The sequence below is a fragment of the Saccharomycodes ludwigii genome, chromosome II, assembly GCF_020623625.1.
Source record: "Saccharomycodes ludwigii strain NBRC 1722 chromosome II, whole genome shotgun sequence".
Classification (NCBI taxonomy): domain Eukaryota; kingdom Fungi; phylum Ascomycota; class Saccharomycetes; order Saccharomycodales; family Saccharomycodaceae; genus Saccharomycodes; species Saccharomycodes ludwigii.
In genome coordinates this window covers 1,921,220-1,948,540 of record NC_060201.1, presented here as the reverse complement: position 1 = coordinate 1,948,540, position 27,321 = coordinate 1,921,220, and the positions used below count along the sequence as shown (strand labels likewise).

General features: G+C 30.4%; 14 protein-coding genes across 14 annotated transcripts; 7 read left to right on the top strand and 7 right to left on the bottom strand.

Annotated features, from left to right (window-relative positions):
• Positions 1-133: 133 nt before the first annotated feature.
• SCDLUD_002073 (uncharacterized protein) lies at positions 134-457 on the top strand (the record flags this gene model as incomplete). Its single annotated transcript, XM_046076875.1, has 1 exon — positions 134-457. The coding sequence occupies one exon, from the start codon at positions 134-136 to the stop codon at positions 455-457; it is 324 nt and encodes a 107-aa protein (XP_045936184.1).
• Positions 458-598: 141 nt separating this feature from the next.
• On the bottom strand, positions 599-5,080 carry GDE1 (glycerophosphocholine phosphodiesterase; the record flags this gene model as incomplete). Its single annotated transcript, XM_046080763.1, has 1 exon — positions 599-5,080. One exon carries the CDS (start codon positions 5,078-5,080, stop codon positions 599-601), a length of 4,482 nt encoding a protein of 1,493 aa, XP_045936183.1.
• A 1,089-nt stretch (positions 5,081-6,169) lies between these two features.
• CQD1 (Cqd1p) lies at positions 6,170-8,569 on the bottom strand (the record flags this gene model as incomplete). Its single annotated transcript, XM_046080764.1, has 2 exons — positions 6,170-6,347; positions 6,525-8,569. The coding sequence occupies 2 exons, from the start codon at positions 8,567-8,569 to the stop codon at positions 6,170-6,172; spliced, it is 2,223 nt and encodes a 740-aa protein (XP_045936182.1).
• Positions 8,570-9,440: 871 nt separating this feature from the next.
• ARL1 (Arf family GTPase ARL1) lies at positions 9,441-9,995 on the bottom strand (the record flags this gene model as incomplete). The annotated part of the gene is made up of 1 exon (XM_046080765.1): positions 9,441-9,995. One exon carries the CDS (start codon positions 9,993-9,995, stop codon positions 9,441-9,443), a length of 555 nt encoding a protein of 184 aa, XP_045936181.1.
• Positions 9,996-11,303: 1,308 nt separating this feature from the next.
• Positions 11,304-12,404, top strand: UBS1 (Ubs1p; the record flags this gene model as incomplete). The annotated part of the gene is made up of 1 exon (XM_046080766.1): positions 11,304-12,404. One exon carries the CDS (start codon positions 11,304-11,306, stop codon positions 12,402-12,404), a length of 1,101 nt encoding a protein of 366 aa, XP_045936180.1.
• Positions 12,405-12,617: 213 nt separating this feature from the next.
• On the bottom strand, positions 12,618-14,030 carry TYR1 (prephenate dehydrogenase (NADP(+)); the record flags this gene model as incomplete). The annotated part of the gene is made up of 1 exon (XM_046080767.1): positions 12,618-14,030. The coding sequence occupies one exon, from the start codon at positions 14,028-14,030 to the stop codon at positions 12,618-12,620; it is 1,413 nt and encodes a 470-aa protein (XP_045936179.1).
• A 777-nt stretch (positions 14,031-14,807) lies between these two features.
• DAL3 (ureidoglycolate hydrolase) lies at positions 14,808-15,377 on the top strand (the record flags this gene model as incomplete). Its single annotated transcript, XM_046080768.1, has 1 exon — positions 14,808-15,377. One exon carries the CDS (start codon positions 14,808-14,810, stop codon positions 15,375-15,377), a length of 570 nt encoding a protein of 189 aa, XP_045936178.1.
• A 127-nt stretch (positions 15,378-15,504) lies between these two features.
• POP7 (ribonuclease P/MRP protein subunit POP7) lies at positions 15,505-15,777 on the bottom strand (the record flags this gene model as incomplete). The annotated part of the gene is made up of 1 exon (XM_046080769.1): positions 15,505-15,777. The coding sequence occupies one exon, from the start codon at positions 15,775-15,777 to the stop codon at positions 15,505-15,507; it is 273 nt and encodes a 90-aa protein (XP_045936177.1).
• Positions 15,778-16,329: 552 nt separating this feature from the next.
• Positions 16,330-16,944, top strand: SCDLUD_002065 (uncharacterized protein; the record flags this gene model as incomplete). The annotated part of the gene is made up of 1 exon (XM_046081434.1): positions 16,330-16,944. One exon carries the CDS (start codon positions 16,330-16,332, stop codon positions 16,942-16,944), a length of 615 nt encoding a protein of 204 aa, XP_045936176.1.
• Positions 16,945-17,154: 210 nt separating this feature from the next.
• On the top strand, positions 17,155-17,931 carry DPC25 (Dpc25p; the record flags this gene model as incomplete). Its single annotated transcript, XM_046080770.1, has 1 exon — positions 17,155-17,931. One exon carries the CDS (start codon positions 17,155-17,157, stop codon positions 17,929-17,931), a length of 777 nt encoding a protein of 258 aa, XP_045936175.1.
• Positions 17,932-18,703: 772 nt separating this feature from the next.
• On the top strand, positions 18,704-20,800 carry SCDLUD_002063 (SulP family inorganic anion transporter; the record flags this gene model as incomplete). The annotated part of the gene is made up of 1 exon (XM_046080771.1): positions 18,704-20,800. One exon carries the CDS (start codon positions 18,704-18,706, stop codon positions 20,798-20,800), a length of 2,097 nt encoding a protein of 698 aa, XP_045936174.1.
• A 318-nt stretch (positions 20,801-21,118) lies between these two features.
• Positions 21,119-23,188, bottom strand: SSE2 (adenyl-nucleotide exchange factor SSE2; the record flags this gene model as incomplete). The annotated part of the gene is made up of 1 exon (XM_046080772.1): positions 21,119-23,188. The coding sequence occupies one exon, from the start codon at positions 23,186-23,188 to the stop codon at positions 21,119-21,121; it is 2,070 nt and encodes a 689-aa protein (XP_045936173.1).
• Positions 23,189-24,005: 817 nt separating this feature from the next.
• NPL4 (nuclear protein localization protein 4) lies at positions 24,006-25,772 on the bottom strand (the record flags this gene model as incomplete). Its single annotated transcript, XM_046080773.1, has 1 exon — positions 24,006-25,772. One exon carries the CDS (start codon positions 25,770-25,772, stop codon positions 24,006-24,008), a length of 1,767 nt encoding a protein of 588 aa, XP_045936172.1.
• Positions 25,773-26,413: 641 nt separating this feature from the next.
• On the top strand, positions 26,414-27,016 carry SEC66 (Sec63 complex subunit SEC66; the record flags this gene model as incomplete). Its single annotated transcript, XM_046080774.1, has 1 exon — positions 26,414-27,016. The coding sequence occupies one exon, from the start codon at positions 26,414-26,416 to the stop codon at positions 27,014-27,016; it is 603 nt and encodes a 200-aa protein (XP_045936171.1).
• Positions 27,017-27,321: the final 305 nt, after the last annotated feature.

The window sequence follows — 27,321 nt, the reverse complement described above, 5'->3', positions numbered from 1 at the left end:
CATTGTCCTAAACAATCTCATAGATCAATAAACAAATCAAACAAAAAATTTAAGGAACTTTCCTGTTTTACTCCGCTTCGTTTTTTCCTCCCCCCGCAAAAAAAAAAATTAAATAAATCATTTTAACAAACAAATGTCTCACGCTATTATTATTTCCAACATCCCAGTCGAAGTTACTAACCAGACACTCCAATCTTTTATTGAAACTGGTGATCACAGATTTAAGGGTATAAAGGTTTCCCATATCCAAGAATTTCCAGATGTGGCCCATAGTGTCAGCGCTGATGGTAAAACCAAGACTATTCAAGCCTTTTTCAAGCATGAAGATGATGCTCTTAATGCTGGTGAATTATTTGAAGATGAAGAAAGTACCTACAAATTAATTGCATTGCAAGAGAAGAACAATGGCGGTAAAAAGATTCATCATAACGGTAAAGTTAAAACAGCCAAGGCTTAAGCTACAAACTAAATAATTAAATAGTATATAATAATTTTTTTGTGTAAGTAATATACGTTTTACTATACTAGAAAGCAAATTAAATAAAGAAAAACGATATATATATGTTGTTGCGTTTAATCTTTCATGCGATTTAGTTCATCATTTGTTATTCCTTGTTAATTCTTTTCTAACGGCTAGAACGCTGTCGACAATCACCGCATCAACACCTGCATCCATTTCCTTCCTTGCTGTTGCAGGATCATTGTTTTCAACTCCATATGTAACGCAAACTAACCCACTACTTTTAACCACATGTGCCAACCTGGGAGCTTTAACAATGGGTTTTGCAGCGCTTACAATACCCAACAAGTTCCACGTCCTGGCAAACCTAATTGCGCTTTGTAATGACACAGCTCTTGCGTCTGCCATTATGGTAGTACCCGCTTCCGTCAAATACAAAATAGGGAAATTGGGTTGTTTTAGACTTAACATCAAACAAATATCAGGAGAAAAACTTGAAAATATAACATCACGATCTTTACCAATATTTTCATAAATCACTGATAGCACAGTATCACACCAGAAATTCATATCAACCGCTATTTGTCCGATTTCCTCTTTGTCTGCCTCATCAGACATCGGATATTTACATTCAATATTAAAACCCACATTCGATGGAATTTTGTGGAATAATTCCTTTAAGGTAACAAAAGAACTAGCAATTGAACTTCCCCTAAAATTCCCTTTAAAATTCTTCTCTTTATATGTTTTAGTTAACCTCATTCTTCTTTCTCTAAAACCTGCCAATTGTTCGATTTGGTGATTTGTTTTTTTATGTATATCAGAATCATCAACACTACGTCTTCTACGGCTAGCACTACTATTATTCTCCATGTTTTTGTGGTTGTTATTATTGTTATTAATGCTACTGATGCTGCTGCTGCTGCTATTATTATTGTTGCCATTATTGGAACTTGCGTTATTCACAGCATTTGTAGCCAAAGCAGGCATATATTTATGCTCATCCAATGAACTCTTAACTGTATGCTTGTCAGTACCATCCATGTTATTTAAATCTAAGAATTGTTCCAAAGTTAATTCATGCATGGGAATATCAACACCAGATTCAGCAACCAAAAAATCATGATAGACAACAGGAACATGATCCTTGGTCAATTGAACATCAAATTCAACATAGGAGGCCCCTAAAGAGGCCGCAGCAATAAAACTTTCAACAGTGTTTTCCCCTAATTGTAAAGACTTCCTACTAGCATTATTCTTTCCTAACCCTCTATGTCCGATCACTCGTGTTGACACTAAAGATTTCCAATAAGTATCATTAGTAGACCATTTTTTGTTAGAGTCGATAAATCCTAAATTTCCTGTAATAAAAGGTTTAATTAAAATAAATTCAAATTGTATAGTACCTAGCACTTCCATAGTTTCTGAACTTATGATTGGAACTGTAATTGTATCTTGTAATGATCTTCTGTGGTCGCCAACTTTTGTTCTAGCCGTATCTAGCAATGCGACTGCACGCCCCAACATAGTACTATTGAATGGTCTCTTGTTGTGATTTCTATTTAATTTTTGTTTGTTTTTCTTCTTTAGTTGATAATTAATATTATTGATACTATAAGGATATCTGTGTCCGTTACCACTGGAAGCATTGGAATGAACGCTAGATATTGAATGAGAAGATCCATTTCTATACATAAATGGCCTGGAATCGATGCTGTTATTATTAATGTTGCAAAACCCATCATCATGTTCATTGTTGAACTTATTCATAACATGATCACATTCAATATTATAATAATTATCATTGTTTAAAGTACTAGTTCCATTCATATTATGGCTATCGCCCATATAATAATCATTATATTCCTCTTGCTGTTGATAACCATATGTCGGGACCAAATCAAAATAAATAACATGATTCATATTTTCTTTATAAGGAATTTTAAAATTAACTGCATTGACAGTTTCATCTAAAGGCAAGTCTAGCACAACCGGTGTTTCTTTGAGCGAATCCCTACAGGATATACATAAAGATAAGGCAGTATCTAATCCAGTGGATGAAATTCTGGAAATAGGAACTTTATTCAATGACACTGCTGGAGTCTGTGTTCTGGTATCATTAGTGCCTAAAGTTATTGAGATAAAGGATTCTGTTGGTTTCAAGTAATCATGACCAAATGATTTAATCGCATTTAATGTAACTGGATTGATATGGGCATTTGATTCCTCATCAATAACAATGTTATTACCAGTGTCGACAGTTTCAGTATCGAGAGCTTTCATAACATGCGGATGTGGTTGTTCAATGTTAATATTCACATGGTTGCTGGTATTATTAACAACGCTTGTTTCCTCCATTAAATACTTTTTAGTTGGCTTTTGTTTTCTCAAGTTAGCTGGTGTGCTAATTTTTGTCACTGATGAAGAAACATCTGGTGTGCTGGAATTTTGATAAAAACTACTAGTGCTAGTGCTAGTGCTGGCAATATCATTGTTACTACTTTTAACTTGATTAGAAAAATTGTTTTCTATTAAGAATGCAGCAGTAGTGATGCCATTGCCAATCCCACTCAGGGGTGACATAGACTTTTCTCTGACCTCGTTTGTGATCACAGGATTTGTAACAATTGGATCTTTCACTTCTAGCAAATCAGTGATTTCCAAATGTCCCCTCAAAGCAGCATGTTCCATTGGTGTCCAACCACTCTCGTCAAAAATTTCGATTTCACAATGTCCCTCATTAACTAACAATTCACACATTTCTTTGTAACCCTCAGTACAACTAGCAAAAATCGGAGTCCAACCAAATAAGCGTTCACGAATTTCAGTGTTTGCGCCATGTTTAATCAAGCATTTGGCAGCATTTAACAAGTTTAATTTGGCAGCCACATATAGTGCAGTTTCTTTAGTTTCAACATCTTGATAATCCAAATAGAAACCTTTAACTTTCAAGGATAATAAACTATCAATTAGTTCAGGAGAATTCAATTTGGTAGCCAAATGTAATAATTTCGGGGAATTTAGGCGTACATCTGGATTCATAAACTTGCACAAAACTTTTAGAGTAACAGGATGCGTTCCAATAACAGCTAAGTGTAGTGGTGTCAATTTTTCTGAATCTCCCCAAATTTCGATATCATCAATTGGAATACTAGGATTCCAAACATCCCAGTCTTTTAATTTTTCAATAATAATCCTGGTAACCTCAACCAACCCATACTGAGCAGAATAATGTAACGGTGTTCTTTTATAATTATCCTTTTTTAGTAAGGATGGCCTTAAGTGGGCCGGTAACTTGGATAAAATATGTTTTAAAGATGATGGTGAATCGTTAGAATTGATGCCATCAGGACCAAACGCACCAATTAATTTATTATCCGGTGGAAAGGCGGGTTCAATTCCACTGTCAATACTGGATAATAGTAACGTATTTAAACCATTGGTAATTTCTTCAGTATTCCCATTGTTAATTTTCGTGATCGGCTTGTTCTGAGTGTTATAATTTTTACCCAAAGCAATAATATGATGGTGGAAAAAATTGCGTTTGTTAATATCATTTGGGTCACCTAACGTTGGAATAACTTCCAAAATATCGTCAATACATTTGTAAGATTGGTTTAACGCGCATTTATTTAATAAATTTATTAAAATCCGCGTTGGGATCAAGACCACCGACCTATAGGTATAAATCAATTCGTTCATTAAACCGGCCGAATCGTCTTTCTTAATCAACTCCATTAAAACGTCATATTCTTTTTCATATTCTTTGACAAATTCTTTATTCTCCACATCAGTCGAATTTTGTGACGAGTTGGATGATCTATTTTGCTTATGTAACTTGGGTGATACAATATCTAATAATTCATTAATGGTATTCAAATTAACAAAAACTTCATCATCATTACAAAAGTCTAGGGGGTAAACTCTTGCATTCAAATAAATCTGTTGTTGATTAGTACCACATTTCTTGTCTAATTTCTTTAAAATTTTGGCAAATGCTCTTTTATTTAATTCACCATACCACTTTAAATTACGAAAATAAGTTCTTAAATCAATTAAAATGTTGAAAAGCTCATCCCAGTCCTCTAAATTATCTTCCTCTAGTCTTTTAATGGCTGTAACGCTATTATTGTTGGTTGGCATAGTTTTTTGCATATAACGAGATGCTAATTGACGTGAATTACGATTATTGGTGTTATTGATACCGCCAATACTAACACTGCTGTTATTACCCTTTTCATTATTATCAATGCTAAAAGATGATGGTAATGTATATAAAGAAGTGACTTGAACACTGGATAATAATCTACGCATTCTCCTGTCATATTCGCTGAAATGATCGGTGTAAAAAGTATCAATTTTTTCTAAATCTTTGTCTAATATAAAGAAAAACTGAGCCAAAAGTTTTCTAATTTTGTCACTATTTAAAGTGTCGATATTATCAATCATAGTGATCTCATTATTGGCTAATTTTTCAGAATTTTCCCTGATAAAACTTTTAATTATATCTTTTTGGGCACTAACTATTTGCTTAATCAGTTTTTTTAAATGCTTATAATCTACATAATATTCAGACCACTCAGGTACCTGATGATTGGGGAAAGTTTTGCCAAATTTCATTATTGGCCTACTTTTTTTTTTATTAGTTAATAACTAAATAGCTGTATTAAGCTGAATATATAGCTAATTAATTTTTTTTTTTTTTGCTTTTTATTTTTTTTTTTTCCTTGTTTTAAATCCTTTAAATTGTAAATATGGACTAACAGCGGCAAATACTTTTTTCTTTTTTTTTTTTTTTTTTTTTTTTGTGTATTAAAATTTCTTATTAAATGTTATTCTGTTTTAAAATGTTTAGAAAAAAGGAGCATGGGGAAAAGGATGTTAAATAGGCATAATAAACGAAGCATTGCAGTGTAATATTTGTAAAAAAAAAAATCAAATTTAAAGGCTTTGATTATGAAAGTAAAATACCAAGAAATTGTTTCTATTTATATATATTTTTGTATAGTCGAGTTTAAGGAATTAATGTTAAAAAATTGAATTATAAAAACAATTATGAATAATTGTATAATATTACTCATTAGTGGAAGGTGTGGTGCAGCGCATTGGAATACAGCTTATATCATCATATTTTATCTTATTAATTAATAGGTCGTCAATTTATATTAGTTAAAGTATATTAAAAACTAAAACACTTTCTTCTCCTCCTCCCCATGTGGGCTCTTGCTAAATAAATAAATAAATAAATAAATAAAACAAACGCGTATATATCACGTGCGCGCTAATAAAAACTTAACAGGAATATTATAAAAGGATAAAAGCATATTTGAGGAATGACGGGGAAAAAAAAAGAGCCAATTTAAATCTAGCACAAAAAATAAAGAGGAGGGGGGGGAGGAATTATAAAATAAATGCCTCTCCTTCTATTCTAAGGGGATAGATTACTATTTGGTAGTTAAGTTCTCAGTAAAATGGACATAGTAAATCAGATTTAATCCAATATTGTAACTGTAGTAAATAGAACATAATTGTTCAAAAAAAGTATTGTGTCACCAATGTACGAAGCTTTTGAACATAATTGTTAGTAATACATTAAAAAAAAAAAGGAATAATAATAATAATAATAACAGGGTATTTGTTTTTTTTTTTTAAGCTAAAAATTGATACATTTCCTTCAATTATTTCCATCAAATACCACTTTTATTTTTATTAAAGATCTAATAGTTGAATAATTTTACATACATCTTTAACGGATTCTGTCATTATGCTTCTGAGTTCTAAACCTAGCCATAAACCAAACATTTTATACACTTTCCCTTCTGTACCTTCGAGTAAAACTTCTCTACCCTTTTGTTTCATAGCAAACTCACGTAACATAGGCAATGACCTGTTTCAAAATAATAACCAATAATGCAAAAATGTAAAATACAAAAAAAAATAAGTTATTGAATAATGTTAGTAAAATAAAAAAATTGAGAATTCAAATAAGTTAATGTTGTATTAACTTGAATAGTGACAATAATAAATATTGCCAAAGCCATAAAGTTGTGTATGAAATACGAACCTTGCAAATAAATCCAAATCAGGATCCAATTGTCTACCAATTCCCTCTAGTAATAAAATCGCAACGACAACACTCACAAAATCTCCTTCCATCCTAACATGATGTTTTCTAACCATGGTTAGCATTTGTTCCAACAAATCACCAATTGATACAGACCCCAAGGTGAAAGTTCTTTGTTTAACTTTATCCACTAATTTAGAAACTTTTTTTGCAAAACCTTCCACGTCAATTGCAGTTTCTGGTGTCCTGCTTCTTTCAATCATTAACTTACCTGCTTTGTATCCGTCAAAGGTGGCCAATGCATTGAACAAAGCTATGAAATTAACTCTATTTCTATCATTCAACTCGGTAACTAGCCCTGCGTCTATGAAACATATTCTTGGAGTATAATTATTTAACAATTCCTTCAATATTTCCGTCTGGTCTGAATCAGTTTGTTTTAATCTTATAATCAAATCGGTAACTTCTTGCGGAATTTGTGTCAAATTGTTGTTATTTACAAATTGGACGATGACATTTCCTGGATGCAAATCTGCATGAATAAAGTCATTCGTGATCAACATGTCTAAGAAACAATCAATAAACGGATCGCTAACTTTTTTGAACAAGTAATTCAGATGTTCTTGGTCTTCATCCGTCATATTACAATTGGGTGCTGCAAGCATCTGTTTTTTAATCGATAAAAAATTATTCATTGGTACACCACTATCTATATATTCCTCAAATAAAACATTTCTTTTGGTTAGTTCTGGAATCCCTCTGGGGAATTTAACTAACAAGTTCGATTCATATTCTTTATTAAATCTGTTTAAATTTGCGCATTCTATTCTTAAATCTAACTGCAAATTCATAAAGAGTGAAAATTGCTGTGCTTCAACAGGCAATGATAACCATTCCATGTTAGGTAACTTGTCAATTAAATTGGCGAAAAAGTTAATAATTTTTAAATCACGCTGAATAATTTTATAGGCCTTTGGGTGGACTATTTTTATACAGACTCTATTCTTATAGCTTTTAATATCTAAGTTGTTTCTGTCAATGAAATCTTGTTTAACTTCTGCAATGTAAACTTGTGCAATAGCACCACAACCAATTGGAGATTTATTTATGTTATTAAAAACTGTTGATAAATCCTTAGTATGTAACATTTGCTTTAGTATTTTTTCGGTATACTTCCAGTTGTGTGGGTTAACACTGCTATGTAGTTTACCTAATTCATCACACAAATTTTCTGGGAATATATCTGTTCTGCTAGCGGCCCATTGACCTAACTTGATAAAACTGGGACCAGCAAATTCTAAGGAATGCCTTAATAATATGTACCACTTGATATGATCGTGGAAAAAAGGATATGAAATTATCAATGGCGTAAAAATGAAACATAAATTAAAAAACCTGCTAACTATCAAAATAGGTTCTATAACAAATTTCATGGCAAAATTGGACCAGAAACCACTCGTATTATGTTTCAGACTCTGTTGCGAACTATCAAATAATCCCATCTCATAGGTTTCTGCATTTGGGTCTGGTGTTAGGGATAGCTTATCATTTAATTTTTGCAAATCTTTTTCGAAGAGTTGTTCTGATTTTAAACTATTTTTGTATTGAAGTAGAAATAACCCAATTAAAGACAGCCCTAATATTGCAAACAGTAACAAAAATGATTTATTTGATGATGCCCCATTCATATTCTCATATTTGTTTGAGGTAGAAGATATGGTATTGGGTGAGGATGGGTCCTTTTTCTCTTTTGTTGTTGTATCCGTAAAATATCTCTTTGAACTAATTATATGTGTGGAATGTTTGGAAATGTTTTTTGGAAAGTTGATTTGAATATTATTTTTTGGATTATATGAATTGGATAAATTTACTAAGTTCCTAGACGATATCAAAGTTAAAATGTTATTGGCATTCTTATTATGACACTTGTTAGCACTCCGGAGTAGGAAAGAAACACTTTTATTTTCCTTTATAATTCTGGAGCAATAATTACGTCCATTGCCGCATAAAAAAAAAGATAATGGACTAAGTATTAACTTGGACATTTTGTTTGCCGATAATTTGGTGAGTGAGATTTATTTTTTATTTTTGGAAGGTGGATTTGTTATAAGTCGTTAGTGGTTAAGTTGTGATTGATTTATAATTAAGGCGCTGTTAGAGAATCTTTAGAGGAAATAAATGCTAATAGTAAATGGGAAAGTTGATAGGGCAAAAAAAAAAAAAAAAATAAAAAAAAATTAATTAAAAAGAAAAATCTTGACATATATTTTTTTTGAGTTAATAATGCCCCCTTCGTTTTTGATACTTGGTCATTTCGCCTCCTGTGAAACTTGCGGAACGTGCGGAACCGTTCAATTTAAAAAAAAGAAAAATCTTTGGTTGGTTATTTTTATACAGCCGGGTTATGACACTTTTTTCTTTTTTCTTTTAATCATTAAACACATTCATTTAAGCTGTATAATTTATTGTCTGTGTCATTTTATTAATTAGCTTTAAAAAATAGTAGACCCGTTGCCCTTAGTTATTTATTTTATTCATTTATTTTTTTTTTCGGGTTTACTTAAAGGTCCTTTTGTAGCTGTACTTTTACATCCATTGGAACAGGAAAAAGAAAAAGAAAAAAAAAAAAAAAGAAAAAAAAGTAAAATTAGATTTTCTAATAATATTATACCTTTAATAACAGACAGTACTAACAAAATAATATAAGTGCCTCAGTAACAAGTATGTATAAACACATAACGACTGATTTTTTCCTTTTTTGTAGAGTAATTGACTTCTGTCTATAACATAATGAGAACTTAATTGTGCTGCAAGAAAAAAACAATATATAAAAGATATAGAATTACACAAAAAATTAAAATGACTAAATAACAACTTGATACAATTTGCCCATCCCCATTTTCTGCTTTCTTGCAACTATTGTAACTGTTCTTCTTTGATCACATCAATTAACCAATCTAGACCCTCATGGATACCTTCTCCAGTTTTAGCACTAGATGCTACTATGCTCCAGCTTCTATCTTTTAAATCCACCAATTTTAAAGAGTCGCTAACTTCGCTAGCACTTAAAGCACCAGGTAAATCTTGCTTATTTGCAAAAACCAATAACGCAGCATCTTGTAATTCCTCTTCCTTCAACATTAGATGCAATTCTTTGGAGGCAGTTTGAATACGATCTGTATCTGTAGAATCAATAACAAATATAACTGCAGCTGTATTGGCATAGTAGCATCGCCAATATGGCCTGATGCTTGTTTGACCACCTAGGTCCCATACATTTAATTTTAAATTTTTATAAGTTAATGTTTCTACATTGAAACCAATTGTTGGATTTGTATTGAACACTTCCCCAATCTTTAAAAAGTATAATATAGTAGTTTTACCTGCACCGTCTAGCCCTAAAATTAAAATACGTACATCCTTGTTGATGCCCCATAGTCTGTCAAATATAGAACTGAAGTAGTTTCCCATCTTGACCTTTATATTTTATTATCCTTTATATTTTATGATTGAGCTTGGTGAGATGAATATTTCTAGGCAATTTTTGGAAAGTTAAATGTTAGGTGTTAAATGTTAGGTGTTAAATATTAGATATTAAATATTAGATATTAAATAACAAATACTTGAATAAAAAAAATAAAAAAAAAGTCATAATTATTAATAAGCATAATTACTGATCTAATTAATTAAAAACTTTTTGTATATATTATTGCAGATATATTAACTTAAAAAGGAAAGAAATATGATATGGTTTGCCGTTACTGTATTGCGTGAAAGTTTTAAATTTCCTAAAAAATCAAAAAAAAAAAAAAAAAAAAAAAAAAAAAAAAAAAAAAATAAAATAAAATAAAAAAAACTTTGTGATTTTTCAAGTTTCTCAAATAAAAAAAAACATAGCATGATTATGGTTTATATTAATAGAAATGGCTGCATATAAAAGTATTTTATATTATAAATGCTTTATAAAAATACTTGATAATATATATAGTATATAATAAACTACTAGTCCGAATATGTTCGGTTATTGTACAATATCGTAATGTTTATGGTGTACAGATGTCATATTAAAATAAGCAATGTGTGATTTTTTTTTTCTTTTTTTTCTTTTATTATTTTCCCAAGTTTTGACAACTATATAAAAATCCTTTTGATGGTTGAATTTCTTTTTCCTGAGTTAATTCATCTTTTCTTTAAAATTTGTACAACCTCACTATCTTTCATACTTGATTTGCAAGTAACTTATTAGAATTTCAACATATTCTAAAACGTTTATGGTACCAGAAGTAGTTAGTTCAAATTTCAAGTTTGCTAAATAAGATCAAAAAGAAAAATCGTTGTTTTTAATAGATATATTTACCATAAAAGTTCAATATAACTAAAACAGAAAAAATATTAAACCAATATATATATATATATATATATATATATATATAATTTGATTTTCTTTTCCATTCTTTTTTTTTCCATTTTTTCTTTTTTTTTTTTTCAATTTTTTCTTTCTGATTTTTTTTTTCTTTTTCTCTTTTTTCAAAGAAAAAATAATTAACAGATAAGAACTATACCAAGAAAATATTTTCTTTTTAATCCTGTATCATCAATATTTATTATTTTGTAAATTAGTTTCGGCATTTTAATATCAAAGATAAACCTATAGATTCATATTTATTTATTGTTTTTGTTTTTACAAGACAGCACATGTCCCAAAATTTACTCAATAGGAAATTTTTAAGAGAGTGGAAAAAAGATTGCATACTAAATAAAAATAGCACTAACACAGCAATGCATTATAAAACCATTGCATTTGATGTTCCAAATGGTTCTGACATTGGGTTTAAGGGCATAAATAGTCGTATTGGTGCTAAAAATTGTAGTATTAATAATACTGGTAGGTTTTATTTTAAACCACAAGATAGTAATACTCGTCTGTGGCATTTTGTTTTATATGGACCACAACACAGTTTTAATGATAACACAGAAAATATTCATATTAATGCTAATTACGATCCTTATTCTAGTAATGATTGTGAACAGGAAATTTACGGTGTTTTGTATATACGCGATTGTACAAGTAATGATAATACTACCAGCTTTGTGACTCGGAATTATCGTGGTAACGGTATTAGTAATAATAATAATAATAATAATAATAATAATAATAATAATAATACGTATTCTACTGTAAATAATAGTGATGATATGGAAGATTGCACCATGAGTGGTAATGTTTATGATAAATATGATACTGACACTAATACTGGCAACTCAACTGGTAATAATATTTTGGGTGTTCAATTTATTGTTAAGTTATTAACGCCCAATAGAGTTCATTCTATATATAAAACAATGAATTTCACACCATTCATCAATATGCGTTTGTTACAATACACTAAATCAATGAAATATATTTTAGATACATTATGGGACCATATTTTTTTGGTCAATGGTAATTATAACGCTGATACTATAAACATGTCCGTTTTGGAACATAATTTGATGAAATGTTGGAACAGGACCATAGTTCGAGAATTCAAAGAATATTTCCCAGAGTTATACGGTCTATATTATTATACTAAAGAAGATGAATTCAATTTACAACGTTGGATAGATCAACAGAGGTTAAGGGAACAGAAATGGGGCACACACAGCCATGGTATGCAAAACCAGCAACGAATTATTACTAATGGAAATCGTGCCAGTGTAATTAATGGTAATGCTATAGTTTATAGCAACAGTTTAAATGATTATCTCAATATCGCTAATGACACAAACATATGCCATGTCCATAATAATAGAATTAATTACAACGACATGAGCGATGACGATTTATTTACGATTAGGAAGAAAAGGAAGCTAAATCATGGAAGTGCATATAACACCTAGTTTTTTTATTATATTATTATCATTGTCATTATTATTATTATTATGCTCATTATTATTATATCACTTACCGTAGGATCTTATGGTAATAATTTACGTATTCTAGAATAGAGGGGAAATAATATATTATATAGGGAAATAAATATTTGCACAGTAATTTATAAATCAAATATTATTATTTTAATCTCTTTTAACCTTTTCCACAGGTGATATTATCTAATTGTTATTATTTAAAATAGTTTTAATCATCTCATTACCAATTCTATTGGCTTCAGGAAACATTGGCTCAAAAAACTTTTGAGTCTCTTCAAATGTTTTCCTATACAATTCAAAATCACCATGCGACACAATTTGGCTCCAATTTCTGGCAGCTATTACAAATTCTAAATCATCACCTCTAAAACTATAGGTATTTAGACTAGCATCTAAAATTTCCAGTAATGAGCTCTTATCGTGGAATAGATATTCCGAAACACCCAAAAATATTCTAAATAATGGAGTGGAGCAAATCATATGGTCATATGGGATAATATTTAACTGATACCAACTATCAACAATAGCCAATAGAGATAAATGTGTATTGGGCATACTGTTGGCACAACTTGTGCTAGTATCTTTGTTTTTGTTCAAATTAAATTCTATTAATAATGAATCATCCAAAAGTAGTCGCTTACTGCCATTTGTATTTTGATTACCAAACACAAATTCCCGTGCTTTCATTATTCTATCGATCAATTTTTCCCGTTTGTTTTCAATCATTAAAGTGAAGAGTTCGGTAGCGCTAGTAGCATATTGTAGTATTTGCTGATGTGCTGCCGGGTTAGTAATTGCCAATCCAGCATAAACATGCCATTTATTCATATATATTCTTAACGATATATTGATTTTAGCATTTTCTAAGCCGCCGCACCATTTAGAATCTTGATTACACCATGGGTAAGTTTGTCTTTTATACCATGCAACACCCATACTTAAAAATGCAGCATGTGTAACTGCTTGTGTATCAGCAGTGATTTTATCATGTTCTAAAGCGGTTAAATAAACAATTCTACTTTCAAAACAATCAATTATGCACCGAACAAACTGTGAGTGTTCTTTATTAGAAACCCTATGATTGATCATGACCAATGGTTGTCCCCTTGTATCAACTTTTGGTCCATGTAAAGAATGTAGTGAAATGATGTCAATGTCCAAAGGTAAATATTTTTCAAAACTACTGATTTCTTGATTTTTGCAGCTAGTTTGGCCGCCAACTATACTATTTAATTTGGTGCTAGGACCATATTCTTTGACTATCTTATCTATATGTTCAGCCTCTACACTATAAATAATATAATCGCTTACCCGACTAACCAAATGACCATCTTTCAATATTTTAAATTTGTACGCATTATTGTCACCATATTTCTCAAGTATTACTGGATATAAATCTGCTTTATCACAACAAACTACGTCCCAACCATTTTCCGATAATTTGGTGGCATATAATAAGCCCATATCGCCAAGTCCTATGATTCCAATTGTTTTAGTGGATTTCCATTTTTGTTCTTGTTCAGTGGTAAAAGTATAGGGTTTAATTGTATGATTTGTATTGCCTGTGATACTACTTTTATTGTAGTTGTTGCACATGGTGTTAGTTTTAAACCTCTTTCGTTTGTGTACACGTATTATTGATGTATCTTATTGGGGTTAGCTAAACGCTGTGGGATATATAATTTGATACACTATATGTTTATGTATTTTCGGAGTTGTAATAATTTAACTTTTTTTTCTCTTCTTTTTCTTCTTTTTCTTTCTCTTCTTTTTCTTTTTCTTGGTTTATTTTTTTTATGGGATTAAAGAAAGCGCGAGTTTGTATAATAAATGCGGACATACTTGTATGCGGATATTATATGGTGAATCGGATTGAGTAGTGGATTAAGTCTGTGATTTAAAGAATGATCGTTTTATGTTTAGCTTGGTTAAAATAATCAACAAAAACAAAATTGTTTTATTTATTTCTATTTATTCAGAAATTAAATAATTTATTAACAATCCAATTTTACATTACTAAAAATAAACATTATTTTTTTTTTGTTTATTAACAACTTTACAAATCATTTACCAACTTGTACAAAATGCCATTTTTGGTTCTTTCTTAATCATACAAACAATTTACAATATTTAAAACTTCGGAGTTGTCCGATATCTTTCTTTATTTTTTAATACCGGGAATCAAAGAATTGCAGATTTTATAGCTGCTATCAGAAAGAAAATAAAAAAAAAAGACTCTAAATTCAAACTTTTAGTTTATAAAAAAACTTTATATTTTAATAAGTTCTTTTACTTGTCTTTAAATATACGAAAACACCTTAGAAAGGAAAAAAAAAAAAAAAAAAAAAAAAAACAAAAAAAGACTTAAAAACTATGTCTACGACTAAAATAACAATTAATGCTGAACCATTGTCAGTCAATAACTTTAGACCATATGGATCTATTGTATCTCCACGAGAGCAAATAACTAAGGAAATAGGAGAAAAACAATGCAATGCTAATCAAGGAACAGCAATTAAAATAAGAAAGATTACCCAGCTTCAAAATGATTTCAACGTTAAATCAACTTCAAATATTAACATTTTTCAATGCTTTCCACAAACAATAAAAACTGAAGAGGAAAAAAATACACAACATATTTGTAAAATATTAGAGAAGCACCCATATAGTTCCCAAACATTTATCCCGCTGTGTGGGAATCCTGATAAATACCAATATTTAGTTATTGTATCTAATGGCACTGATAAACCAGATTTTACTTCTTTAAAGGCATTTTTATGCAGAGGAGACCAAGCAGTAACATACGGTAAGGGTACTTGGCATGCACCAATGATAGTTATTAATGATGCACCTATAACTTTTAGTGTGTTAATTAATGAATGTGACATAGATGAAATGGATTGTGTTGAATATGATAACGTTCAAATCACCGTTAATTTATAAAGATATATGTATATATATATATGACCAAATTTATAAGTAAGCTGACTATCTCCCCTTCTTCCCCTCCTGAATCTATGATATGTAAATATATATATATATTAATTGGGGGAAAAAAAAAAAAAATTCCTTAAATATAGATACGTATTTGGACACCACTAATTAATCTCTTCTTGATATTTACCGTTTCGTTTTCAGAATCACTGAAATCATCATTTACTATATCTTGGTTATTACTGAAGCTGGTATATGTATCTAAAACTGTAACTGTTGTGGTTGAAATTTCAGTTTTATAATTCAATTTATAATATGCTATTATAGCTAACGCTTTCCCAACAGCTTTCCCCATTCCTACCACGGTTACAAAATCTTGTAAGTTTTTTTTTTTAATATTTTTAATCATTTTATCTATATGCTTTATACCACTTATATATGGTGTCTTTGATTTAACGTAGAAAGTTGTGTGTATGTTTTTATAAGAAGCTGGTTTCACTGTTGGATGCTTTTTTATTGTTTTTTCACTCAATTTTTTAAGAGGTTCCGACATTGATATTGCTTTTATTTTGTTTCTCTGTGTCTTTCCTTTTCTCTTTTTTTTCTGAATGGATATATATTTATATATGTACAATTGTTTAATTTTAGTACTCCTTAGTTTATCTATTGAATGCTTCTAAAAAAAAAAAAAAAAGTTTATATTATATTATATTAAACGGAAAATCTCAAATTAGAAATCCTAAAATGTTTTTAACTAGCAATAATGTCGAACGCGAGCGTAAAATTGAAACTTTTCGATCAACGTTATGCTTAATAAAGGCTTTACTTCTTTATTTTCATTTTCATATCTACGCAAAAAAAAAAATATATATATATATATTCTAAAGTAATTTCTTTCTAAATAATAAGGTAAATTTACTTTCATACTTGGATAAACCAAGAAAATAAAAACTGATAAAAAATGGGAAAAAGAAATCTTTTAATAGCCAGCAGAGCAATAAAGTTTAACCCAAAAAATCAAATAATAATACAAACATCAACACCTTCATTCGATGCATCCATTAACAACAATAACCCGTTAAATTTCCATCTACATATAATATTGATTAAGGCATACCCATATTTTGTGATAATGGACCATCTTTTAAAAAGATTATCTTGGGAATCTTCTAAAATAAACATATATAGACAATTTATATATTTCGTACTTTTGTTGGTGTTTATCAAATTTATTGAAAATAATCAGTTTATAAGTCAACTATTTGGTGTAATAGGGATAATTTGGCTATGTACTTGCTTAGTTAATAGAATGCACCATATTTTAAATCACTATAACAATATTTCAGCCACTAGCAGTAAGACAACAGTTACTTATAAGGAATTGTTAGATATTTTGAAATTATTAAGCGATGATTTAATACAATTTCATATACGGTTACATAATAATTGTTTCAAATTGATTATCCTATGCTACATAATGAAATACATTTGTGGATTTAACTCCTGGATACCGTATGTGCTAGTGATGGCGTTATTTAATTTTAAGAATTGCAAGCAATTTTTTAGCATTTCGTAATTTATGCAATATCCGAAAACTTAACTGAATTCATAAGTTATCGGACATCTGACAACTCCTATTGGATAACACCCACACACACACATTTATATATATATATATATAAACAATTTAATTCAAAAAAAATTAAATTGTATTAATATTATGTTCGCTATTCGAATAACATGCATTTTGCCAACTATATAACAATAAAAAAACCAATAACTTATCATGTTCATTCTCAAGTCGAGCTTATTAAAAAATACTAAGCTCATATCAATCAAAAGCAACACTAAAATATCTTACCGAGCCTTATACTTCAGAAGATGTATGACATTTGAAGGCAATACAGGTAAAATTGAACAATCTCCGGAGGAAAGAGCAGCTAAAATTTTTGGTGGCGGCGACAATAAATATAATGCTGTTAGACAAGATGGTGGTAATACCACAACAAGTAGATTTATCTCGCAATCAAATAAAATAGCTTGTAAAATAGAAGGAATATCTATTCCAGCGAAACCAATAGAACCAGATAACTGTTGCATGAGCGGATGCGTAAATTGTGTTTGGTTAATGTATCAGGATGATATGCAACACTGGAGACATCAAAGGAAATTAGCTGCGGAAGCCATAAATAGGACAAATAATATATGGCCAGCAAAGTATGATCCACCTATCAAGTGGTTGAATGAAAAAAATATTCCAGTTGAATTAAGGCATAAAAAAAGAGAACTGTTATTGCATGAACATGCTAAGAAAGCTTTTAAATTCCCACCTAGGGAAGATAGTATTCCTGCACATGTTTTGGCATTAAAACGCAAAAAAAAAGTATCTGAGAAAAAGAAGGAAGCTTTAAAGTTAAAGAATGAAAATAGGGAGGGTGGACAGTCTGTGGAAAAAGAACATGATAATGAAGACGAAGATGAAGATGATGGTGTCCCCGAATTCATAAAGGCTTTTGCTAAATTTGAAAGAAAAAAAAGATTAGAAAAACAAGGAAAATTATAATTTTTTTTGCTGTTGGCAGTTTCCGGCTCTTGAACTTAACGATTTATTTCACAAATTTATAACACCATATCTATATATTCCTTGTACTACAAAATATTGAATATATATATAATAGTAACTTTATTTTTAGCATTCATATTCATTATTTATGAACAATCATGATTATATCTCATTTTTTATATAATACATATACTTAATCACCATTTGTTGTCTTTTAATTCACTTTTTCTTTTTCTTTTTTCTTTCTTTAAAAAAGCAATATGTAACAATAAACAGTTAATCAGTAAAAGCTGTAAAAACTCAAGGAGCAAAGAAAAGAAGAGAAAATGAATTTGTACATTAAAATTGGGACTTGTAATCTGTGTTATGTTGTAAAATGAGTAAACTGATTGTCATTATTTTTCTTTTTCTCTCTCTCTGTATCTCTATTTCTTTTTGTGGTTTGATATCACTATTTTCCTTTTCTTTCCCCTCTTTAAGATAACCTCTAATACAACCAATTTTATATGACAAAACTTCACCATTGTCAATATACTCTTTTTTTTTTTTTTTTTTTCTTTTTTTTTTTCCCCTTTTTTCCTCCCTTTATTGATTGAACCAAACTAAACAAAAAAAAAAAAAAAGATTGAATTACTCTTTTTATCAGAAAATATTGTCTTAAATGTATATTGAGTAAGCTCTACCGATAAGTTTTACCAAAGTATTTTTAAGGGTGACTAGCTTGCCAATACAACATCAAATTGATAATTAATTCTAAAGAACCCCCCCCCTTATGTCGTCAGCAAACACTAAACCATTTATCAACAGAACAAACAGTACTTCATCTTTAAGATCATATAGGACTATTCCAAACATCACCTACAGTGGATCTTCAGAGGGTATAGTGGCTGGTATTCCTAATACTAATTCCTTTCAAAGTCACCATAGCGAATCCAAATTAGATCACATAGCATATTATCTCCCACTTTTCAAATGGTTACCGAAATATAACAAACAAAAATTATCAAGAGATATAATTAGTGGTATTACTTTGACTTCTTTTCAAATTCCGTTAGCCATTTCTTTATCTACATTGGCCAATTTACCACCAACATCTGGTCTCTTTTCTTTAATTATCCCTCCTGTAGTTTATAGTATATTGGGAACATTACCGCCCATGGTTATTGGTCCACAAACTGTTGCATCAATGATAATTGGTCATGTTATTGAATCGGATACTTCCATAAAACATGATATTGTAGCTAAAATCTCAATTTCAAGCATCTGTGTTTGTTTAAGTGGTGGTATGTTGTTAGGCTTAGGGTTAGCCAAATACGGATTTATTGATAACGCTATGTCTAAATCTTTCCAAAGAGGGTTTATTTCAAGTTTGGCTGTTATAGTGCTAATTTCATCACTCTTAAACATTTTTGGGTTAAACGAAAAATATTTAGAAGAAAACGGAAATGGAAAGGTCAACGATCATAATACTGGTTGGAATAAATTGGTGTTTATATTTGATAATTTAGATCAAATTGATATGTTTTCTACAAAAATTTCAATCGTTACAATGCTGATACTATTGGGTGCGAAATATTTTAAACAAATTTTTATTGGTAAATACCCAAAGCTAATTTTTGTGCCTGAGATTTTAATAATTGTCTTAATTTCTACGCTATTATGCTACAATTTTCATTGGAACTCAAAACTAAAAATCGTTGGAGAATTGTTTAACGCAAACAAACTACAAATTAAATGGCCACTAACAAATCTAGACCAATTTAAAGAACATTTTCAAACCTCCATAGTAATTACAGTAATAGGGATTTTTGAAACTGCAACTTCCTATAAGACAGTCACCGAATCCTCGTCAATCGCAGTTTCTTCAAATAGAGAATTTATTGCTGTTGGTATATCTAATTTGCTCTGTTGTTTATTTGGATCCTTGCCTGCGTATGGTGGATATGGTAGAACTAAATTAAATATTTTAAGCGGTTGTAGTACTCCAATGTCAGGTGTTATAACATCATGCTTTTCCCTACTTATCATGCTTTTTTTTTTAAATTGGTTTCATTATTTACCACAATGTACGCTATCGTGCATAATAATGTTAATTTCGGTGACCTTATTAGAAGAATTGCCACGTGATCTAATGCTTTATTGGAAATGCCAGGGTTACCCTGAGATTTTAATGGTTTTTGTCATTGTAACGGGTACACTAGTTTGGTCGCCTTCATTTGGGATTAGCTGTGGTTTAGGGTTGACTATTATCCAATTAGTTAAACAAATAACTAAATCTCGTATTACTGTTTTGGGCAAAGATCCAATATCTAATCAATTTAAACCAATAATACTATACAATACTCCAACTAATACCAGAACTGTCAATAACAAATTGGAATTTGAAAAAATTATGATTGTAGAAGCCCCAGAACTTTTGATTTTCACCAATATAACAGATTTTAAGAGAAGGTTACTCAGCTTAGAAAAATATGGACCCATAGATAATATTCCTTTACTGCAGCCACGGTCATCCACAATACTAACTCTACAGCCATTGAAATTTTTAATTATTAATCTAGAAAATGTGTCCTTGATTGATATATCCGCATTACAGTCTTTAAAAATGATCGTAGGTTCTTACAACAAAAGAGAAATTTTTGTATTTTTTACCAACTCTATTAAATTGCAAAATTTACAAGAGAGATTCATTGAATGTGGTATTACCGCTGAGCAAAAAACATTATTAGATAAATGGTGTATGGACAAGAGCATTGACGTTGCTCTACGAGAAATTATGTACAAACCATTATTTAGCTCTATACACGAAGTTATTGATTGCATCGATTATATGGAATATATAAATGAGCACTTTGATATAACAGTGTAAGCTTAAACCTTCAAATATATTTTTATTTGGAATGAAAGCAATGTATTAGTGAGTGTTTCACGACATATAAACTTTTTAAATTTAAAAGGTTATCCAAAAACATCCACATATACCCAAAAAAAAAGTAAAAAAAAGAAAAAAAAACTATGATAAATAAAAATGGAAAAAAAAAACAATCAAATTAATATATGTGTGTACTTACGATTATTAGTTATATATGTATGTATTTTATTATCAAAAATTAATTATACATAAAAAGAAAAAAAAAAAATATATATATATATACATTGTATATATATTTGTAAAAAAAAAAAAGTTTCAATCCATGTCAACATCAGCATCTCCATTCTTTTTATTATCATTTTCCTCTTTTCTTTGAGCCTTCAATTTTTCAGCCAAAGCAGACATTTGTGAAGCTTCTTGCTTAGCCCTTAAAGCTTGTTTCTTTTCCTCTTCCTTAGATAAATAACGACCTCTAATGACATTACCCAAAGAGGCTAATTCTTCATATTTGGCAATATATTTGGCCTTAGTAGAGTCATCGCCTTCGTCGTATAACCATTCTTCAGTTTTGTTTAACATGTCATGCAATTTTTTCTTTTCAGCTTCAGAAGCAAATGGAGAATACTCCTCATCCAATTTTCCACGTAAAGTGTAGATATATTCTTCCAAAGCATTCTTCTTATCTTCAGTTTCTGCAACCAATTTGTCTTGGGCAGTCATGGCATTTTCTTCTTCAATTAATAAATTCAAAGTTTTTTCATCTAAAGCAAAGGTCTTAGCGACGATAACCAAGTCATCCTTCTTGACAGTCTTCTTAACCTTTTTATAAGTTGGTTCTTCGCCTTCATTTTCAGCTGGAACTTCCTCTTCCACTTCAATATCATGTATAGAATAAGCTTCTTCAATGATGTGAAAGCCAGATGGATCAGCTCTCAACTTAATCTTACAAGCAATGGAATCTTCACCTTCAACTGGAACAACACCAGTAATATTCCATTTTGCAATAGTCTCCTTGATATGCGTTGGCAGTTCTTTTGGATTGGTATATCTAGCTTCCATGTTGAAATCACCAGTACGATATAAGGTAATCAATTTAGTGGATGGATATAAGGATTTGGCTGGGAAAACTTCTAAATGATCCTCGTCCTCAACTTGTTTGTCCCAAAAGTAAGAGACAGAGTATGGAGAAATATCTTCAAACTTGAATGGACGAACTCTAACAGTTGGTGAATGAATGGCACAAATAAAGGCGGCACCTTTAGCAATAGCCTCATCTTGATTTAAAGTAGTGGACAATGGTTTACCAAAGGCTTCAGAGATGGAATTCTTCAAAACAGGGATACGAGTAGTACCACCAATAATTTCAACAACATCAATATCATCCTTGGTCAAGCCGGCTTGGGCTAAAACAAGGTCAATTGGTTTAGTGACACGTTGCAACAATGGTTTAACCAATTCTTCTAATTCTTCACGAGTTAATTGAGATGAAACATCAACATCGTTCATAACACTTTCAACATTAAATGGCGCAGTGGTGTTGGCAGATAAAACTTTTTTCAATTTTTCAGATGCAAGTAAAATTCTGTTGTAGGCTTTTGGATTTTCTCTGATGTCAATTTTGTACTTATCTTTGAACTCATCAGCAAAATGTTCAGTGATGGCACGATCAAAATCTCTACCACCAAAATGTTTATCGTAGGCAGTACCCAAAATTTTCATTTCACCCTTTTTGAAGGAAGCGATGGAACAAGTATAAGAGGAATGACCAATATCAATCAAAGCAACAGTTCTTGGTTTAGCTTCAGCACCTTCTGGTAAATCAGATTTAAAAACACCATAGGAGACACCAGCAGCTGTGACTTCATTGACAATTCTAACTGGATTCAAACCAGCGATTTTAACAGCATCTGAAATAGCGTAACGTTGTTCCTCAGAGTACCAGGCTGGAACAGCGACACAAACATCGGTAAGGTTGGCGCCCCTGTTATCATCCAAAACGGTTTGCTTAACTTTGTCAATGAACATGGCAGCTAATTGTGTAGCAGAGAATGTCTTTTGTTCACCGGCAAATCTAACTTTAGTACCAATTTTACCATCTTCCAATTTGACCAATTTAGAAGAAAAAAATTTAGCTTCAGTAGGAAAATCTGGGTGATCGTAATCCAAACCAATAATTCTTTTCAGATTACCGACAGTGTTTTTAATATTAGAGGTTTCCTTATTCTTACCAGCTTCACCTAAGAATCTGTTTCTAGGACCGAAGCCAACAACAGTTGGAGTAGCTCTGTTTGAAACTTCATTTACGACAATATCGATACCTCTGTTTCTGGCAACAGCTAAAACAGAACTATTATTACCTAAATCTAAACCGAATGGTACACTCATTTTTATTTTTATTTTTTATTTTTATTTTGACTTATATATGCGAGTCTATTTTTGGAAAGGTTCTTATTAAATTTTAAAACAAAACAAAATAGAATGATAAAGTATTACCTTAGTGATGGCCTCTTTTTTTTTTTTTTGTCTTTTCCTTCTGTGTATGTAGTAATTAAAAATAGAATTCAAGGGGAAATAAGTGTAAAATTACGGAAATTACAAATGAATTATCTGAAGGCAAGAAAAGAAGAAGAGAAGAGAAGAAAGGCTTGTCGTTAAGACATGATGTTATTATTTAACATAAGAAGAAAACTTTTTTTTTTTTTTTTTTTTTTTCCTTTCATTTTTCTTCGAATTATTTTTTCTAATTAAATTTCCCTTCTTTTCTCTTGATTTATATACAAGGTTACGATGAAAGGGGCAGGGAGGCAGAAGGGAAGAGATGGCAAATGGCGAGAAATGTAGCGAAAAGAAAAGGAAAAAAAAAAAAAAGAAAAAAAAAAGAAAGGAAAAGAAAAAAAAAGAAAAAATAAAAAGAAAATTTCTACTTTTTTTACCGTTGTAAAAAATACTACAACAAAGCTAGTACCTTCGTATAAAAATATATACCCAAATAGAATATACTAGAATCTCATAGAATAAACACATTAAAAACAAAAGGAAAATGAGTTTTCCTTAATTTTTTTTTTTTTTTTTTTTTTTCACCCAGCTATCTCATAAACTAAGAGCATCATCATCCATAGATCACAGAAATGTGTCAATCAATATTAGGAAAAGGAAAAAAAAAAAAAAAGATAGACTTCATGTTAACTAAATAATAAGTATTCTACATAGTTTCTTGTAGTATCATAATCAATGTCTGCCAACCGGGTGTAGATATCAACTTCATTAATGATTCCATATTACTACGGTTTCTGCAACTCTCTACCAACAATCCCCATTCTTCACTGCTCAAAATATCTAAAGAGCCTATGTAAATCAACAGTTGAAAATTAGATAATTTATCCAATAAAGCGTTTAAATCGCCTGATGTTGCAGTCGCAAATAAATATCTTTTTAACTCATGGTAATCTTGCGAATACCCCATAGACTGTCTATTACTCCATGGGAATCCTTTAATTGTTTTAAATTTCAAGTATCCATCATTATTCTTTTCTTTCTCGCTATTATTAACATTTTCTGGAAATCCATGGGTTAAAGAGACTAATAGATAATCAATCGGGAACGCTGGTTTCGCATTCTCCTTAACAGTTAAATTATATTCGTTTTTCTTTGTATAAAAAATTTCAGGAACATATCTTTTTTCATTGGTTTCATTAATCCATGCCATGGAAGGGTGCGTAGAGCCAGAAATCATATCTGCCTGAACTAATGCTTCCCCATCTGTCGATACTTGGTATGCAGCTATTTCAATATCACCCTCTAAATTGCCGGAAATGCAACAAGTGACAAATTTAGAAGAAAATATGCCTTGCTCACTCTTATGACATATATTTCTATGCTTTAGTTGATGCTTGGCAGACATTATCACCTCTAAGCTGGTTAGAAAATATGAATCTTTATGACGCTTGCATAGAACACTACCGTCCCCTTTCCCACTGTCAGTTAAATCAGTAAATATCATACCAATTCTGTAAATACCAAAGTTATTGGCAACTTTATCAACTCTGCATAATTCCTCTTCAAATGAGTTATCCAAGATACTCATTGTTATTCCATCAGTTTCATCATCTTGAGGTGGTTCATAAATGGCCTGTACAATGGCTTTAATTCCCAAGGGAACAATGTCAGTATCATATTTTTCATAAGTGCCGTACAATACACCAAATCTTTGTGTACCTGTCTGTCTCCAACTGTCAATAAATTCATTCATTAACTCACTAGTGGAAAATTCAACATGATCAACCATACGATAGCTTTGTTGTTGTAATGTGATTGCTGAAGGTTGGCATTTAGAACAAAGCCCACGAGGCCATGGCTCATGTGTACAAGTAGCTTTTTTGGTGATTCTAAAATCGGGCTGAGATAATGGTGGTACGTATGAAGAACCCGAAGTTTTAGTAGTTTCCTCTAATGATTTAACATAAGCATGAAACGAAATGTGTTTAATATTATTCTCTTCTTTATAAGTTCTATCCCATGGTGGTAATGGTGAACAATACTCGCACATTCCTTTATCACCATGCTTACAGAGCTTAGACTGTTTTCTAGGAATTAAGCCATTTTCTTTAGATAATTCAATATCTACAGGTAATTCAGGTAATTTAGGTGCGCTTTTAAGTAAGTCTTTTGTATTAAGTGATATTGAAGGGTTATTGATATTATTATCCTTATTTAGTCGTTGTTGTTGTTGTTGATCTTCATAATCAATTGTCAGCATATCACCGTGCTTTAGGTCCAATTGTTGTACACTTTGATCACTAATCGAATCTAAAGTTACATTTCGTCCATTACATGATATCTTGATACTACCAAGTCGTGGGTTCTTATTTAAAGTTTTAGTTAATAAAGTTTGGACCACTTCACCAAATGGCGTTTCGGGAGCACATTGGACCCTATGAATACCTTCTTTGGATCTAAATCGAAGAAGCATTACTCATATATGTTTATATTGTGAGGTTTTACCTGATAAGTTTATGGTTAATATTGGGATGCTGTAGTATAAAAGTCATTATGCGGCCAGATGAATTTTATAAGGGATTCAAGCAATGAAAAGGGAGGACAGAATGAGAAGGAAAAGAACAAAAAGAAAAAAAAAAAAGAAAAAAAAAAAAAAAAAAAAAAAAATAACTACGGTGGCGAAAAATATCACTCATTATGTTTACTTTGTGTAAAGGCTTTTATTGCCTTCTTATCAAACTATCCAAGAAAATTATTCTTTTAAACTTTATTTATTCATTATGCCATTATTGCAGGACTAATCAGATGTTCGGACTATCCAGTTTCATCTTGTGCTAATATATTTTTATTGGGCATTAAATTTAATTTTTTTTGGAAAAAAAAAAAAAAAAAAAAAAAAAAAGACAACGCTTCAAATTTATGGTAACTTGCACGTTTTACAGTTATAATATCATTAACTTGTATCTCTGTGAAAAATATCACAAGTATTATTTCCAATATTAACCAAGTAGCCACCTCAATATATATTAAAAAGAATACTGATATTATACATACATATTCACATATCAAAAACACTTTCCTAGCAATAATTGAATCATCTAAATATAATAATTAATGTCATCTTCAAGTTTCAACGACACATATGAAAAGTTCGGTAATTTCACTAATGGAACAGCTGGCAATAATACACAAAATGAAAATGTTCTAACAAAAAAGGTCTCTGTATATACGCCTTTAATATATGTTTCCATTCTAATTATTTCCTTGTTAATATTTGGATCTAAATACAAGAAAAATCAACAAATTAAGAAAAATCAATTGCCCTCTATATTTGACAATGATGAACCCAGAAATTTATACTATCAATTGAAACAAATGGATGGAATACATGAAAAAGTGTTACAGGCTGCACTATTAAATAGAGGCGCTGAGGCGGTTAGAAGATCCTTTAAATTAAAAGAAGCAGGCCCCCAATTTGAAATTCTGTATAAGACAGGTGCTATGGGTGATGATTATTATGAAAGGTGCCAACGTGAAGTTAAAATCGTTGAAGCTGAATTTAAAAGTTGTTTACAAGAAGCAGAGATGATGCAAAAGGGATGGGCTCAGAATTATGTTGCATTGTGTAGAGAAATTTGTTTTACTGAGGCTTTGAGAAGACGTTACGCCAGCATTCCAAAAAGATGTCTTTTATATAAGAAAATAGTTAGCGCATAACCTAACATTTTAGACATCGTTATTTCTCTTTGTCTTATAAAATTTACATTCTTTGTACACTGTGGACAATATAGCAATGGTTTACGCTTTTTTATTTCATACCACTATCTAGTACTTGAGAATTTTATATCTATGAATAAGGGATATAAAGAAAACTAATGTTTATATAAAAATATAAAAAAAAGCAATGCTTTGATAGTCGACGCCATTTTTTTATTAAATAAATCTATAAATCATTTAGTTTTATATTTACTAACCAAAATTGAGCCTTTTTATTATTATTTTTATGTTTCAAATAGCCATCG